Genomic DNA, 17,193 nt, shown 5'->3' with positions numbered 1-17,193 from the left:
CGTTTTTAAATTTAAAACGGTTAAAAATAAAATTAAAAATGCTAGAAGTATGTTTCGAACTTGCAACCTAACAAAAACAAGTACAACTCTTTAACTTTATATTTTAAATTTAACACCAAATTTGATAAACGCGGGACGTTTTAATATTAATATAAGTTTAACTTTTTAACTAACTAATATATAATGATGTTGAATAAATGGATACTTGGGTCGGATTGTGGGTTGACCCACCCATAAATTTAAAACGGTTAAAAATAAAATTAAAAATGTTATCCATAATTTTTTTCACGTTTTTATATATTATTACTCGTGCAAATGCACGGGCTAAATGCTAGTAATATTTTATAATATAAAATATATAGTTAATAATATTATATACTAAAAGTTTGGTTATGCAATTGCAATTGGTTGTACTGGACCTAGGCCTGATTACACTCTTTAATTTATATTACATACCTCTTTTACTCAAATTTAAATTATTATTATTATTTGTTATGAATTTAAAGAAATATTATATATATATATATATTAAAATTGTGTTCATCCATATATTTTAAAATTATTAATTATCAATTATTAAGTTTTATAATTATTTCTTTCAATAAAAATTAAACAAATTTGATTTGTTTTACCAAATTATCTTTATTCTTAAACAATTATTATGGTTTTACCTGAAGAGATATTTGTAATCTATTTATAGATTACACTTTAACCTTATATTTACTTAATTGTCAAGAAATATTTGTAATCAATATGAAGATTACACTTTAATCTTACTTTTTTACTCAATTTTGACTATGAATACAAAATTACCAGAAATGGCCCCTTTTAAAAATATTTTTTTAATCAGGAAATAACCTTTTTATTAGTCTACTTCAAAAAAAAGTAACATAACCATGGTGATTTGTGTTTTTTTAATTAATGATATTTAATAAAATGTTTAATTATTAAGTATAATCACAAACAAAAATGTAGACAAGATAAATCAAAATTTCTAAAAAGTATATTTGAATCTTTATCAATTAAAAAAGTATATAATTAAATAAAGAAAAAGTTTACAAAATTTGATCCATATTATAATTAAAAAACTTTTTTACCTACCAACAAATAATTAATAAACCTCAATTAAATGTATATATGATATCATATCTACCATCATAAACAACTTTCATACAATCTGTAAAAAAATATTTGGTCCTGAAGGAGATGGAATCTAAAGGAACAACAGTCTGTGTGACAGGTGCGGGCGGTTATGTAGCTTCTTGGTTAATCAAACTCCTTCTTTCCAATGGCTACACCGTTCATGGAACCGTCAGAGACCCTGGTTTGTACTCTCATCTTGGCTAATAAATAAAGTTAACCCATTGTCATGGACTCATGATCAATGATCATTACTTGATTTATAGATGATTTGAAGAATGCCCATTTGAAGAATCTAGAGAATGCAGAAGAAAACTTGAAGCTTTTCAAAGCAGATCTGCTTGATTATGAATCTATTGCTGCAGCCATTAATGGTTGCAGTGGAGTGTTTCATGTTGCTAGTCCTGTAATCTTAGGATCTGTTCCAAATCCCGAGGTAAATACAAATGATTTTTCATTTCTTATTCTTCATCAACTGCATGCAATTATATGGATATTATAATTGTACTACTTATATACTACAGGTAGAGATAGTGGAAATAGCTGTAAAGGGCACGCTAAACGTATTGAAGGCATCGAAGGAATCAGCAAATGTTAAGCGTGTGTTGTTTGTATCTTCTGTAGCTGCTGCCTGCGTCAGCTCTACCTTGGCCGAGGGTGGTTATGACATTGATGAAACTTGTTGGTCTGATAAGGAATTCTGTCGAAAAACCAATGTATGTTATCTGTACATGCCTATTTATTTTTTGTTGTGAGTTCATCGTATTTGGTTTAGTTTATGATTGATGAGATGTTGTGGGTAGAACTGGTACTGTCTGTCGAAAACAGAAGCAGAAATGGAAGCTTTGGAATTTGCAAAAGGAAGTGGGCTTGATCTTGTAACTGTGTGTCCTTCATTAGTTTTTGGTCCGAAACTGCAGTCTACTATAAACGATACCAGTTTGGTTCTTATCAATTTTTTGAAAGGTTCGTACGTAAACCTAATCCATGCATGCCTAAAAAAGCAATTAATTTGACTAAATATCTCTCGTGGTATGTATAACAGGAGAAGTAGGAAACGGAATTATGGAAAACACAATCCAATGGTTAGTAGATGTGCGTGATGTTGTTAATGCCCTCCTGATTGTGTATGAGAAGGCAGAATCATCGTCGTCATCCGAGGGATTAAGGTAATGCAGGCATTAACATGAAAGTTCGAATCTCAATGAAAACATTTTGATTCAAACATATATATTTTTATTAAATTAAGGTACATATGTAATGGTCATTCAATCTGGACCAAGGATATGGTGGAGATGATGAAAAACATTTACCCACACAGCAATTATCCTGACAAGTGAGTAGTGTTGTTAATTAATGTTGTAATGTCTTAATTTATAGCAATCAAATTAAGTTGTTGTTTTGTTCCATTGCAGGTTCACTGATGAAAAGAAGGGAAATCAGTTAAGTTCAGAAAAGCTGCAGAAACTGGGATGGAGTTTCAGGCCTTTGGAAGAAACACTTGTTGATTCTGTCAACAACTTCAAGGAAGATGGGATTCTTGATTAAGTAATTTATCTATTTAATGGAATGTGGATGATATATCAATTTCTTGCTGCCAGATTTAATAATTGAATGCTTATTGGGATTTGAGACCGAGTTTCTTTGAAACTGGTTCCATTAATGAATGAATGGATTATATACAATAACAGACATATATATGTTTCTAGAATACAACTTTACATGAATAAGCTAGTTTTTTAAAATATCAGCTTATTACTTATCTTCATAGGAAAAGGTTTTTTTTTTTATGTTTCAGAATAAATATGTAAGAAAAAAATGCAAGAAAGAGAGAAGTTCATACTTGATCATACTAGGTGAATTTGATCAGTTGAACTCCTTGGTCCCCTTTTACGCCTAGGATTAGCAGTGATCATGCAGGAGAAAGCATTCACGAGCTCTGAATCTTCGTCAGTTATTAGAATCTTGGCAGCCGTTGGATTTGCCAACAGGGATTTCGCCACAAGGTATCCTGCGATGGACCATGTTTGGAGAAGCCTCGACTGTTTCCCAATGAATCTTCCTTTCCTAGTGTCGAAATACTCCGGCCATTTGTCTATTGACAAACGCTTCTCTGCAACCGCAACTGCTTTCGCTGCAATTTCTGGCCTGTTCATCTTGATGCAAGCTACGGTCAGCTGAAAAAATAAACAAAAAAAAAAATACAGAATCAAAATCAGGATCAATAATCTATAAGTATGTGTTCAAGGCCTACAAAAAAATAAAAAGATTACCTGCCAGAGCAAAGTTGGCCAGGACCCTCCATTATGATAAGACCAAGGCCTACAAAAAGAGAAAGCAACTAATTAAACAGTATGTAGAATAAATATATAACTTCCAGAAACATTTAGAGCTTGATTCATCTTGGGTTTTTATTTTCTAAAAAATCTTGTTTGGTGTAAAAAATGGTTTATTTAGATTATTAAGGTGTAATGACCAAAATATACTTGGTATTTAAGAACATAAAAACGAGCTCTAAGAGTGGTTTGGTATATTAGTGAGTGATTTGAACAATTTGATTAGAGTGATTGATGATGGGATAACGATTTGTTTGGATGCCTTATCCCATCCCATCTTTGAATTGAATAACAAGATATAGAGAATTACGTATTCTTTGGGTCGCTTCCTGTTATAATCTGCCACTCTTTACCTTCAAGAGCAGGATAACATATCTTCAAAGGCATGTCAGCAACCAGATCCTCCCATTTTGTCTCAACAAGATCTAATATAGCGTGCGATTGATCTTTGGTGCAAAGGCCACTTATGATGGACCACATATTACCAAGAGAAAAGAAACGGAAATCCATATGAGCAGGTTGCAAATTTCCAATAAAATAGCCTCCTTTGTTTGGCATCCATTCCACCAGCCATGGAGGAATCTGCTCTGGATAGATGTTGAACTTGTTAACCGCATCGTACGAGTATTCTTCAGTATTGTAACGATATATCTCATTGAGTTTTTTCATGTCAATCCAATAATACTCGCGCAAGTGAAATGATAAAGAAACTAGGCGATCGTTTAGTGCCCGTGTAAGGCTGGCTGAGCTTTCGTCTGGTGCGAGCATTTCTCTTGCACAGAGTAATGCTGAATAGAATAGTGCCTGCAATAAGAACCAAACTAAAGAAACAATAAGAATAAATGCAAGACAAGAATATGAGTAAGATTATTAGATGTTTATGAGTCTGACATCTTATATAATTCAGAGTACCTGAATTTCCAAAGGGTGGCCATGAATTCCCAGGCGACGATCAATCATACAAGAGCCATCGGTCACAAGCAAAGTAGGAAACATGTCAAAACCATCAGCAAGACATAACCGAAGAATCATCTTAATTCCAGTTTGAACATCAACCCTCTCTTGAACTGAGAAATCTCCAGAGGATTTCCCATATGCTCGTAACAGTATAATCCACCACAGACCTGAAACATCAGTTTTCAATGACAAAATCCATATCATCTTCAGTTTTCAATTCAATCATTTGATGTTACCTGAATCAACTGGTGCAACACGACCTATAGCCGCCTCTCCAAAATCAGGGTCAAGCACTTCTTTAACTGCCGAATCATCTCCATCTAGGGTTACTGAACGAACCTTGAAACTCGCAGGCATCAATCCTTGACCAGGACTATGACAATCCATTGTTTTCTCCCAGCTCTATTCATCAGATTCATTTGTAAGATCATGTTCATCAGCAAAGTAGTAGTAAATAGTAATGAACTCAAACAAACAAACATATCCAGATCTCTCTCAATTTCTTACCTGAAGCTGTAATGTGTGAAGAATGAAGTTTCTAACGATATCGTACTCTCCCATCAATAGGAATGCCAACCCAGAAGGTATAAAATCGCGTATGAAGACCTGATCGTAATTAAGTACACTAGAACACGTCGGATCCTGCGCAGCAATTGTACCGACTGGATTTCCGCAATAATAAACGACAGATTCCCTAAGTAATTCCCATGCTTCTTCTTCCATAGAATCAATTCTCAGCCGACAAGAAGAAGAAGAAGATGTTTTCGACTGTTCTCCTTGATGTTTTCGATTGTTCTCATTCTTTGTTCCATCGTTAGCAGTCGGCCCGTTACCATTGTTAGAATTGTGACAACAATAACTACCTCGTCTAATCGAATTGGTGTGATGCCTTGCGGACTTTGTCTTCTTCTTATGAAGATTACACGATCTAGGGAGGAGATTCGTGGAATTCAATTTGGTAAAGCATTTACCTGAATATGAAGTTGTAGACACTTGCCCAGACAGAACACGAAGAAGGGTTTCTGGATTGGCCATCGCCATGCGCGTATTGCTTGAGAATGATCAAGGATGATGAATTAAACCTACAAATTCGAGAAGGAAAAAGCTTCAATCTTTAGATCATATTAAGAAGATGAAAGCATTTGAATTTTATAAGTTTTTTTTTCAAAAAGTTCTATTTATATAAAAATATTTAGGATAAAAAAACATTTTATGTAAACTTACCAAAATTTATATCCAACTGTAGATAAAACTTGATATAACCCACTTGTATTAAAGAATTTCACCTTAGCCTCAAATACTGCACACAATTTGTAAGAATTAATTTTAATAAATTTTATTATTAACAATATAAAATTAACAACAAAACAATAATTTTAAGCAATTTTTTTATTAAATAAAGATAAAAATATCAAGTTGGTATATCTATTGAGAAAATTTTGATTCAGTCTAATTTTAATTAATATATTTGATTGTAAATCGGATTGGTTTAGTTATTTAAATAGACCATATATTCACTTATCATTTTTAATATCAAACTTTTATATTCGAACCTTATATTTCGAGATTTAGATTGAGACGCTATACCAATTAACGGTTCAGATCAATTTGAATATTCATCTGGAAATAGTATTAAGTTCCAATTCTAAGAAAAAAAAATTGGTATTTTAGACCTATTTAAAATAATAATAATAATAATATAGTGTAAAGAAATCAAACTAAGAAAAATATACTAAGGACCTGTTATATTTGAATTTTTTTTTTATTAAATTTGATTTTTCTCTCTTCTCTTTTTCATCACTTCAATCTTTTCAATTACTTTATTCCTCTATTTAAAATACAATTTTACCCTTACTAAATTTTCTAAATTTTAAATTATTAAACCCTATTACCCAATGGTACGCTCCGTAATTTTTAACAACAGTGGGACTTAAATGTCCCAAAACCCATTATACCTAAATAAACTTATCCATATTTCATACAATTTTTTTTTTTTTTTTCACTTTAGCCAAAAATAAACTAAAAAATCCAATTTAGGACATACCCTAATTAGTGATTCTTAACATTTTTTTTTCAACTTTGTTTTACAATAAATTATTTTCACACCAAATTAGAATTCATAATAACTTCATTAATTTAATATTTAACTTTTAAAAAATCTTAATTTTTTACTAAAATTTACACTAATATCTCAATTTGCCCACAATCTATTCTTAAACTAAGTAAAAACGATCAAATCATTAACTTTGTCAGTTTTTTCTTACAAATTGCAATTCCCCTGTTATAGTCATTTTTAGAAGTTTCTTCATTAAAAGCATGTCCAACACTAATACCTTAACTTGGTTGGACCTTAACCCAAACCAGATCACAACACAACAAATCAAGTGAATCAAAAGAAACTAGGTAGAAGATAACTAGATCCATTTTTTTCCTCACAATTGTTTGACATGTCAATATCCTCAATTACGTCGCTTAATTAGCGAATATACTTAATTTTCTTTGAAATATATAGACAATTTTATAAATAAGTTTGCATTTCACCCATTAATAAATCATAAACACATAGAAGGTATTGAAAATTATGACTATTCAATTGAAATGTGTAATATAAAATGTTAAAATGCCAAATTGCCAAATTGTCTTACCTTAGTTTGAAGAAGAAGGAAATGAATGGATTTGACTTGGGAAATACACCAAAAATGATCTTAGATGGATCAATGATTTGGGTGGATTGTGGCAATTGATAATCTAATATTCAGTTGGTGAAATTAATGGATCATATAGGCCTTTCCTATTATTGAGCATACTATGAAAAGGAAAGTTAAGAGGGAAACTTCTATGGTTCATTTTACTCAAGAGAGATTATGGGATTCTTTATATTTATAAATTCCCCTATCAAATGTATTTAAAAAATTCAATTAAAATGATTATTGTATTAGCAAATAAATATTGGAGACAATAACTCTTGTGGATTCAAAACATAAAATAATTCAGAATCTATCTATTTAGAATTATAATATTAAAACCACATTATTATCTCTTTAGCAATGAAGATATTATCTCAAATAAAACTACCCCCTTCAAAATAATAATTAAAAATTAAAGTCTATTAACAATGATTTTTGCAATTTTAATAAAGCAAAAATGTTAAGAAGTGTGATTGAATTCACACACTTGCTTTTTCATCTTTGTCTACTATTTAGGATAAAAATGATATAAAAAATATAATTGGTCCACGGTGATTTGATTTCATCAATTTCAAAAAGTTGTTTTTCCTTATTTCTATCACTCAAATATATTAACAAGATTTTCATTACACTAATCATTTACTCGCACTTAATTCGGATTATACTATGTTGCTAGCTCTTTTAGCATATTAAGATTTTTATTACACTAATCATTTACTCGCACTTAATTCGGATTACAACATGTTACTAGCCTTTTTAGCATATTAAAAATTTATCTCTTCTTTTATAATAAAATTTATTTATTTATTTTTTCAAAAGAGTTGGTAAATAAATTCCTATTTAATAAACACAGTTCCTATTTAAACCATCAAATTTTGCAAGATTGAGAACTTCATTGGCAAGACTATTACCATTGTGTTTAATAAATGATTGAAAATAGTCTTTGAGCTGTTAAAACTCTTTGTCATTTTTTTTCCGTATTACCATCTCTTTTCCAAATTCCCTTCCCCAATAAATTCTCTATTTTTCTTACTTGGGAGAGTTGTTTGTTTTTCCAAATAAGCTCTCCTTTATCATATGTAAATGGAGATGCTAAGTTTAATAACAAAGTTTCTCAATTCAATTAACTATTTCTTCTTCTCTCACACTCAAATTTTATATCTTGTGATTGTGATCATAGTTAATTGCGGATGACAATTTGAAACCGTCCCACGAAAACCGAACTGAATTGTCCCGTTTGAGACGGTTTTCCCCCGAAATCGAACGGGGATAGGACGGGAATGATATTTGTGTCCCTCGTCCCGATATCATCCCGATTATGCCCTGAACACTATAAAACATAATTAAATATATTAAATTACCAATATATTTATTTATTTACTATATTTTATAAGAGTGGTAAGTTTATTTCTTTATAATAATATAAAAATTTTATATAAAAAATCTGTTTGTATAATATTATATTATAATTTTTTAAAATTTTTAATAAATATTTTATTAAAACTGTGTCCCACGGGATCCCAAAACCGAACGTGGCAGGGATGGTATTAAAAAAATTCCTGAAATAAAAACGGTGCGGAGATAATAAATGCATTTCCCGTCCCGAACCACCCCATTGTCATCCCTACTCTTATACCAATTATAGTTAATTTAACAAAAAAAAAAAAATTATAATAATTCGAGATCAAACGAGCTCTAAAATTGATTGACTTTGAAATAAAACACAGCGGCTCCATGTCCAATTGTCCTTGACAGGTAATGCCACGTCAGAGAAAGTCGACCTCAAACTAGAAGGATCTGGTCTCTCTCTCTCTAGAAACGATAATGCTATTTTCAGTCAATCATCCCAGCCGTTCATTGATTCCATCTAGCGGCTCTAGTTACTCGGTGGTATGTTTCTTCACGACAACCCTCCGTCCCTAGCAGTTATTTCCAACATAAACCCTAACAACTTTCTCTAACTCCTGTTCTTACTCTATCTGCTCATCTACCCACTTCCTTCAAATCGGCGACAAAGACGTAGTAACTGAAAAAATCAAATCTTTTAGATGTGGAATTCCAAATACTTCAAATTCCAGATTATAGTTCCTTTCCAGGAAAATCTTAGATAGTAAGTCTCTGCTCTGATTCCAATAGAATCCTCAATTTCATGTTCAATTTTTGTGCTAATTGAATGATGCATTGAATGGAAGATCATATTTCATGCTTGATCCGATGGTACGAGCGTGGTACATAGTTGGGTGTTGCCGGTGATGATGCCTTCAGTTGGGATGAGAAGAACTACAAGGGTATTCGGGGCGAGGGTGTTGAGGTCAGGCAGGAGGTTGTGGTCTGCACCTGTTGAAAGGAAGCATGTGAGAAGGTCTGAGTCAGTCTCGAATTCGGGACAGTGGATTGAGCTTCTCGATAATTCTGGTGGAAACTGTCGTAGTGATGAAGATTCAACTGCATGTCTTAGAAATGGGTGTCGGCTTATTGAAGATATCAATATGGATAGTGATAAAAAGTCTGAGGAATGCAAGTCTTCAAAGATTTCTAGTTTAATTGGTAATAAGATGTGGGGTGCTGTTTATTATAGAAAAAGAAGGAGGACTGATTCAGCAAGTACAAACTTTGATGGCGGTAGCAGAAAGAAGAGGGCTACCTGGAGAAATGAGGGAATTGTTAGTTTACCCTCCCCAGAAGCTGAGACATGTAATTACCTCGGCTCTGGTAGACTTAGAGTGCTGGCTATTGTGACTGAACCTGGTTCTAGCAATGGAAGTTATTGGGTAGCTTGCCTTTTGAATATGGTTTTAAGGTACATGGCGAAGGCTAAAGTTCGGTTTCAACAGCTTTCAGCTTTTATGCTATCCAATCCTCTAAATCAGATTTTCTCAATTCACAACATTCATTTTTCACAGGTGCGCAAATTTAGTTTGTTTTTTTATCCTCTGCAAACTTACCATTGGGCTTATGTATTCTTTATTTGATGCCCTCCACTGAATGTTAACGGTTTGATGGAAGTTAGTTTACTGTCCTCATCAAGACACCCTTGTTAGGTTCATGATAGGTTGCTACAACTGCTGTTGATAAACTTTGAACATAAGCAGATAGAGTTACTTGGTAGTAGTTTGTGGTAGAATATTGACAGATTTTGAAGAGAATAAGATGCTGAAGCAAAAAGTAAGTTAGTCGAAATTTAATCTTTAAGCACCTAAACAAACAATGTCTTGTGCCTTGTTTGATCTAGAGTTATTTGAATAACCAAGTGGGTATTTTCCAAACAACCTCGTTTGATACAGGTTATTGAAAATTAGATTATTTGAGTAAAAGACATTAAGGGTATAAATATATAAAAGACATTAAATAGAGGGTATTTTGGTTGACAGTTTGAATAATGTGATTGATGATTAGATTTGGATAGTGTGTTATTTGAAATTAATCTCAAATAACCCACATAAAAAAAGGCCTTTCTATTGGCAGTGTAATGACTTGTTTGATGTGGGTTATTTGGTTCTTATCATCACATCATTTAAATCATGAACCAAAATCCAAAATACTCTTACTTTGTTTTTTTTATAACAATTTATGATATTAAATAAAGAACATTTTGGTGATTTACCCAAATAACTCAGTTGGAAACAAGTTTTTTTTGGAATGAACCAGTTGATTATTCAAATATCCCCCCAATCAAACAAGGTCTAAGATATGGTACTGAATTCTGTTCCAAATTTTAGTAGTTGTGCATACTGGATATTCTTTCTAAAATATTTGTGGGTACCCTTCTCCTTGTTTTCTTTTGTTTGTCCGTCCAGAAGTTTTTATTTTGGTGTTTCACTTACACCTGTTTTGGTATAAGATTTTGTTTACTTTGATCAAAATACTATAAAATATACTTTTGACATATTTCTCTAACTGAACACTCATCCATGAATAATTTTGGATCACAATCCAGAAATTTGTTTTAAATTTTCCTCAATCACATTTCTCATACCAAACAAAAAAAGAAAATCACTTTCAATTTTTTTCCTTTGTGATTTTGCAATGTGACGGAGGTTGTGACGAAATACTAGCTTCCAAATAGGCTCATTTATATTTATATTTTCTTATTGTCAATATTCAGGACTCATCCTTGATCGGAAGACCTGGAATTTGCCAGCTTTTTGGAGCCAAGTGTTTTATTCCACAGTTTACATTATACTTCTCAGGGATTCCATCCTGCTTTTTTAGTTTGCATTTAAGTATGCAACTCAGATCTGTATGCCATCTCCATTTCTTGACATATCCAAATGATGAGGATGAAAATAATTTTGAGGTTTCGGATGACAGCAATTCTGAGGATTTGGATGTTAAAGCATGCATACCTCCTTCCAATAGTGATTCTGCTGCAATTGAGACCTTAACAGTCAGAAGTGGACGTTCTAGGAAGAAGAAAGTTACAGCTTCTTCTTCCCCTTCTAGGAGAAGCTGTAGAGTTCTTCATCCTAGAAATGGTGTTAATTCCCGAAGTAATATCCGGAAGAGAACATTTATGCCTAGGAGAGTTAAGAATACTCCGGCTCTTGGTGTTGGTGTAAATAGAGCCAATTTATTTAGGTCTAGACAAAATTGTAAGTCATTGGCCTCTATAACACTAAATAGTGAATGTAAATTTTCTGTTCAGAGAAAGTCAGCATCAACTTCATCAATGGAACCAACTCGAGTCATGGATTCAACCTCTTGCTCTGTCAATGTCTTGGTTATAGAACAAGACAGATGTTATAGAATAGAGAAAGCTATTGTTAAGCTAGAAGAAATATCTGCTTCTTCTAAACATTGGTTTCTTGCAGTAAGGAAAGACAATGTACTGAAATACAGCCTCGAAGCACATAATGTTATGAGACCCTGCAGTAATAATCGGGTAACTCATGACATTATATGGACAGAGGACAACAATAGGTGTAAACTAGAGTTTCCCGACAGGCAAGACTGGTTCATTTTTAAGGAACTTTACAGAGAGTGCTCTCAACGTAATCTGATGGCACCAGTTGTTAGTGCTATTTCTGTTCCTGGTGTAAAATATTTAACAGGGTATATTGATAGTGGTGAGGATGTTCCCTTTGTAAGACCACAGTACTATATAACTTTAAAAGATGATGAGCTCTCGAGGACATTGGCAAAGAAGACGGCAATTTATGATATGGATTCGGATGATGAGCAGTGGCTTGACGGGTTCAATGATGTAAGTTCTGGAACTGGTGAGATGAATAAGGATCTCTTGCAGGATAGTTTTGAGCTAATAATAGATGCTCTTGAAAAAACTTCCTTCTGTAATCCTGATGATCATTTTGGGAAGAATACCCCACCAAATCTTTGCCTTGATTTGGGGGAAAAAGAAGTTGTTGAGTCTGTGTGCAATTATTGGATGAGTAAAAGGAAGAAGAAACATTCTCCACTTATCAAGGTTTATCAGGTAAATCTCAAATAATATTACGTGTATATTGTCCTTTTATAGAAGAATCCCTAGTTTCTAAATGTAAAAAAAAGAAATCCCTTGTAGCAGAAGTCTCAAGTTATGCATGGCTTCTTCCCATGGTATTGAATTTGGAATATGCTGGTATTTTCTATTTTTTACTTTTATTGTATTTGGTTGAGGGAAATTAGAATTGGAGTTAGAATTCTAATTTTAATTCTATATGATTTGGTATTGTTTGGAAAAATTGATGAATTGAAATTCTTAAGAGATTTGTTTGATTTTCTTTTTCTTACTTAAATTAAGTGGAATTCAAACTCAAAAAATATGTACTACTACTTATATTCTAAAATCCAATTCCTTATTTTAAATCCTTAAACAAACAACATAATTGGATTTGACCCCTCCAATTCCAATGGCAATGCCAATTCACCTCTAACCAAACACACCTACTGTATTTCAATCTTACATTGCTTTCTTCAAAAAGAAAGTTTTGGAGGTATAATTCATCTTGTTATTCTATTCTGATATATTTGGTGATGGTGGTGATCATTTTATGGCATATATTATTACAGTGTTGGTTGAGTTATGTTTCCCATTTTAGGGTTGAGACTGTTCTTTGGTGTAACTTGCCCAAGTTAACTATGCAAGATCTTGAAGCATATTTCTATAATCATGTTATAGTTAAACATGAAGAATATCCATAATAAAGGAATATTTACGGAAAATGGTGAAGGCTCTAACCCACAACCTTGTGTTCACGAGCCTTGCGCTCTAGCCTTCATATATATGTTTTTGCTTGTTGTGGTTTACATTGGTAAATAAAAGTTCCATATATATATTATTATGAAAAAGAAAATAGTTTGTGAGACAATGTCCCTGTTTAGAAACACTTTATTTTTTGTTTATCTAGATAGTGAAACGTTTGAAAACTAAACTAATTAGTCGGATCCAAATAAAAAAAACTTATTCAAAATGCGTTTCAATTGGGGCCAATATGTGCTTCAGTAGTCCTTTAATCTCTTGGTCTTTTAAATTGTTGAAATTTCATATACAGGATCATGAACTTTCTCCATTTTGTTGTTGCTTTTGATGTTTTTGTTTTTTTTCATTTCTATTGATCATCTAAGATAGTCCATCTTCCCCTAGACTTCTTATGAAGATGCAGTTTGAGTAATGGTGGGAAGCCCCAAGTTTTATGCTATCAGTTTCGGTAGTGTTTGTGTGTGACTCAACAATTAATCTAGCGACGTAATAGTGGCTGGCTGGATTTTTTGTTGTTATATATTTAGTGTTATTAGTGTTAACATGCATTAACAAACTATCAATCTTTAAGTGAATTTTCTTGATTGCCCCGTGTGTGTATATTTATTTAAACAAAGGTTATAATATTTGGCAGTGTTACCAGCCAAGGAAACCGGAAGTACTACTCCCAAATGCCATTCTACGTAAAAAACGGTCATTCAAGCGAAAACCAAGCCAATCTGGTAGAGGCAAACAACGCTTTTTCATGAAAGGTATGTGCCACTTTTATCGAACTTCTTTTATTTCAGGTGCTTGAGATTTCTAACTATTGATTTGGTGCCTCTTTTTATTAAATCCACCCATTTTACTAGGTGACTTAGATAATATATCTTCATATTGATTAAAAGCGGAATGTATCAAAGGACAATGATCCAATTTATAGAACTCTAAAACCTAATCCTAATGGGAATCATCAACTACTAAGAAGGTAATCTAAAAGATAGAAGAAAAACTTCTAAATTCGCAGTAAAAAGATTGAGTCTCATTTCCTATATACAAGAGTTAAGTGTTTCCCATCTCTTCTCGAGAAACAAGGGGATATAGTTATGTTTAATGGCAAGGAGAAATGCAGTGAAAAATTGAATGCAATTTTATGAGTTTGAATTGAAAAGCGAATGCATCTCTTTTTTAAAAAGCCAGGAAGAACCGCAAGCCCCTTCCTATTTCGATTTTTCAGTTTAGACTTACTAAGTTTGTTTGTAATTAAATAAAACAGTTTACAATAACGAAAATATGAGTTTCTAGCCAAGAGAACCCATGAACCAGAATAGAGGAGCTTGCTCAACCCATGAGTAGATATTTCAGAGTAGCCTCATTAGACCGTACATCTTTATGTTAGTGTTTTATCTCTCCCTTTCTTTCTAGGTTTCAATTCCTCCGTATCTCTGCAATTCTTACCTTCTTTCTAATAATTCTAGATCTCAAATATTAAACTTGCTACATACTACTATATAATGTGTCATCGAGTGATCGGTCCTTAGAACCCTAATATCTAATTTCGATCATTAAGTGGTTTTATTTTCTAGTTCATGGCAGAAAAAAACTCAAATGTTTGTGCTAAAGAGGCAGACAGGATGTAGTTTGACAGATGAAATTTATGAGTATTTTTTTCTTGAGAAAATGAGAACTGAGCATGTTCAACATCTCATTAAATTTCTGTAAATCATTTTCATTATTAATACAAGGTATTTTCCTTCTTTTTTCTTGTCGCAGCCTTCGTAGCAGGGCAAGGCGACTGTCTAGTACAACAACAAGAAGCAGATAATGCGTTGCTTAAAGAAGTTAAAGAGTCATCTACTAAAGTTGGTGGTGGTAAATCTGAGGAGGAAGAGGAGCGATTAGCGATTCTGAAGCGTAAAAAAGCACAAGTTCTAATGGAGAATGCGGACTTGGCGATTTATAAAGCTATGATTTCATTGAGAATAGCCGAGGCAGCAGCTAGAGTTGTAGAATTGACCGATGTTGTTATTGGCTCATCATTTCTGGAAGAGTAAGAAGAAGATTTAATCTTTTAATAAAGAGGGAAGGATGCTGCTATATGTTTGTTTGATTAGTCATGGCTGTTGTTTGTTTTAGTGATAGGTAAGATGGTATGTACCTATAATAATAATAATGTTGTGTACAGATAGAGATTGCCAATGTTAAATAATCCTTGTATTATTTTCATACAAATCTCTGTATTATTTTAGGGTGTAATTTGACAAATTAATTTATGTATTAGAATTGACTATTGAAAATTATGTTACTACTATATTAAAATCAGTCATGTATGCTAGTATTTTGTTAGTCACAGCTCACAATTATGGGTGAAGGAAAGATTTGGTAAACAAACCTGAAACCCGGAGACAAACCTAACCCATTTAGTTTGAGGTTTGTTGCATTGAGTTAGGTTTAGGGTTTATAAGTTGCTAATATCTTCTTATTATTTATGACCAATTCCACTTTACATGATCATCCGCTGCTTTCTTTTTATGACAATGCGAGTTTTTCTTTCTCCCAAGCCAGTAAAAAGGCAAGGTTTTCGAGGAGACTACTCTTGTTTTCATAACCAGGTAAAAAAGATCCTAAAATCGTGTTGTTATGAATCTTATGATGTGTGGACTTGGAGGTATCATAATCTGAGTCAACATAATGAGTGGATCCTAAAATTGAGTCAAAATATATGAGATGGTTTGGTCCATAATCCATATGTTTTTTGTAACCACATTCTTGCTTAATTGTAAGACTAAAATTTGACTAAAAAATCTCATGTCAAGAAAAGATCTGATCGGCATTTAGAGTATTTGTTATGCCCAAGTTAAGATGGTGACAAGTAATAATACTATTATTATTATTTAGCAAACTGTTAGGGTCTACAAATTAAGGTCTCGATTCTAGAACAATTCCAGCACCCTTTTTTCGGTCATAGTATGCACATGGGCCAGTTTATGTTTTTTGTTTAATAATTCTGCATTGTTTCCCTTCTCTTATATTTCTCTCGAACCGAATTCTGTTATTTCTAAAGTTGTTGTAACAAGTTTGTAACCGAATACTCTTGGGTAATTCAGCCGCTATAAATGCTGATGTCCACCCCACTTTTTGGCCTATGAATGAAAAACTTGTGAAAGTTGTTACTCTAAATTATTCTCTCGGTCTTGGACCTCTATCTTGGACTACTAGGTGTATTCTAGTAGTATTCTTTTATCACATTTGGTTCTTCTCTCCTTAACCTCGAATTCTCTTCTCACATTATATCCGATGCGCTTGAGTATAGAATTCCATGCTCGGTCTCAACTATCAAGACCCGATTCTTGGTATCAAGAACTCAGAAAGTTAAGTTATTGTTTCAAACTTAACATATTGGTATCAGAGCTGGTCGATTCTCGTAATGGTAGAAACTCGTCAGCAATCAGAAATGGATGCGTTTAAGGCCCTTATTGAAAATTTGTCCCAACAAACAGCTGCGATGCAAGCTGCTATAGACCGAAGATTGGATGCGACTGAAGAACGAATGACAGACTTTGAGAGCGGGGCATCTGGAAATGTGCAAGAACCCGCCACAGACCCTACGATGATAATTATTACCACGGTCCTTCCCCGTTTAGGCCCCAACATCCTGGCCAGAATCGTGACATACACTATGCTCCTCCAACTCGGCCAACCAAGGTCAATTTTCCCCAGTTTGATGGGTCGGATGTGGAGGCTGACTGATATCCGCCGAGCAATTCTTCAGGGTGGACAAGATTAAGGATGTCACTAAACTAGAAATTGCACCCATTCATTTTTCTAGCGAAGCAAGAATGTGGTATGGATCTTATCTCTAGAACCGCAATCATATGGAAGCCTTATCTTGGGA

General features: G+C 33.0%; 3 protein-coding genes across 4 annotated transcripts; 2 read left to right on the top strand and 1 right to left on the bottom strand.

Annotated features, from left to right (window-relative positions):
- The first annotated feature begins 1,206 nt into the window (after window positions 1–1,206).
- LOC124924682 (cinnamoyl-CoA reductase 1-like) lies at window positions 1,207–2,688 on the top strand. Its single transcript, XM_047464682.1, has 7 exons — window positions 1,207–1,324; window positions 1,407–1,576; window positions 1,665–1,856; window positions 1,944–2,106; window positions 2,192–2,309; window positions 2,390–2,476; window positions 2,556–2,688. The coding sequence occupies exons 1-7, from the start codon at window positions 1,207–1,209 to the stop codon at window positions 2,686–2,688; spliced, it is 981 nt and encodes a 326-aa protein (XP_047320638.1).
- A 90-nt stretch (window positions 2,689–2,778) lies between these two features.
- Window positions 2,779–5,518, bottom strand: LOC124928182 (alkaline/neutral invertase E, chloroplastic-like). The gene is made up of 6 exons (XM_047468711.1): window positions 4,941–5,518; window positions 4,670–4,835; window positions 4,389–4,600; window positions 3,787–4,280; window positions 3,414–3,462; window positions 2,779–3,317 (listed from the first exon to the last, which is right to left on the bottom strand). Exons 1-6 carry the CDS (start codon window positions 5,472–5,474, stop codon window positions 2,988–2,990), a joined length of 1,785 nt encoding a protein of 594 aa, XP_047324667.1. The 5' UTR covers window positions 5,475–5,518; the 3' UTR covers window positions 2,779–2,987.
- A 3,529-nt stretch (window positions 5,519–9,047) lies between these two features.
- On the top strand, window positions 9,048–15,620 carry LOC124928181. 2 transcript variants are annotated; one of them, XM_047468710.1, is made up of 5 exons: window positions 9,048–9,230; window positions 9,313–10,023; window positions 11,226–12,554; window positions 13,954–14,071; window positions 15,072–15,620. In XM_047468710.1, the coding sequence occupies exons 2-5, from the start codon at window positions 9,373–9,375 to the stop codon at window positions 15,350–15,352; spliced, it is 2,379 nt and encodes a 792-aa protein (XP_047324666.1). In that variant the 5' UTR covers window positions 9,048–9,230; window positions 9,313–9,372; the 3' UTR covers window positions 15,353–15,620. The 2 variants fall into 2 exon arrangements, with proteins under 2 accessions (XP_047324666.1, XP_047324665.1); XM_047468709.1 differs by having other exon boundaries at window positions 9,048–10,023.
- The last annotated feature ends 1,573 nt before the right edge of the window (window positions 15,621–17,193 follow it).

This window comes from Impatiens glandulifera, chromosome 2, assembly GCF_907164915.1.
Source record: "Impatiens glandulifera chromosome 2, dImpGla2.1, whole genome shotgun sequence".
In the NCBI taxonomy this organism is placed as follows: domain Eukaryota; kingdom Viridiplantae; phylum Streptophyta; class Magnoliopsida; order Ericales; family Balsaminaceae; genus Impatiens; species Impatiens glandulifera.
The sequence above is the reverse complement of the archived record's forward strand: the minus strand, read 5'-3'. Positions and strand labels throughout refer to the sequence as shown.

Excerpts from the sequence above, each read along its gene's own strand:
- LOC124928181 (XM_047468710.1), top strand. The coding sequence starts at position 9,373 with ATGATGCCTTCAGTTGGGATGAGAAGAACTACAAGGGTATTCGGGGCG. Across the intron at positions 12,555-13,953 it reads CACTTATCAAGGTTTATCAG|TGTTACCAGCCAAGGAAACC; the intron begins GTAAATCTCAAA and ends AATATTTGGCAG. Across the intron at positions 14,072-15,071 it reads ACAACGCTTTTTCATGAAAG|CCTTCGTAGCAGGGCAAGGC; the intron begins GTATGTGCCACT and ends TTCTTGTCGCAG.
- LOC124928182 (XM_047468711.1), bottom strand. The coding sequence starts at position 5,474 with ATGGCGATGGCCAATCCAGAAACCCTTCTTCGTGTTCTGTCTGGGCAA. Across the intron at positions 4,836-4,940 it reads TTCACACATTACAGCTTCAG|AGCTGGGAGAAAACAATGGA; the intron begins GTAAGAAATTGA and ends TCTGATGAATAG. Across the intron at positions 3,318-3,413 it reads GGCCAACTTTGCTCTGGCAG|CTGACCGTAGCTTGCATCAA; the intron begins GTAATCTTTTTA and ends TTATTTTTTCAG.
- LOC124924682 (XM_047464682.1), top strand. The coding sequence starts at position 1,207 with ATGGAATCTAAAGGAACAACAGTCTGTGTGACAGGTGCGGGCGGTTAT. Across the intron at positions 1,857-1,943 it reads AATTCTGTCGAAAAACCAAT|AACTGGTACTGTCTGTCGAA; the intron begins GTATGTTATCTG and ends TGTTGTGGGTAG. Across the intron at positions 2,107-2,191 it reads TCTTATCAATTTTTTGAAAG|TAGGAAACGGAATTATGGAA; the intron begins GTTCGTACGTAA and ends TAACAGGAGAAG.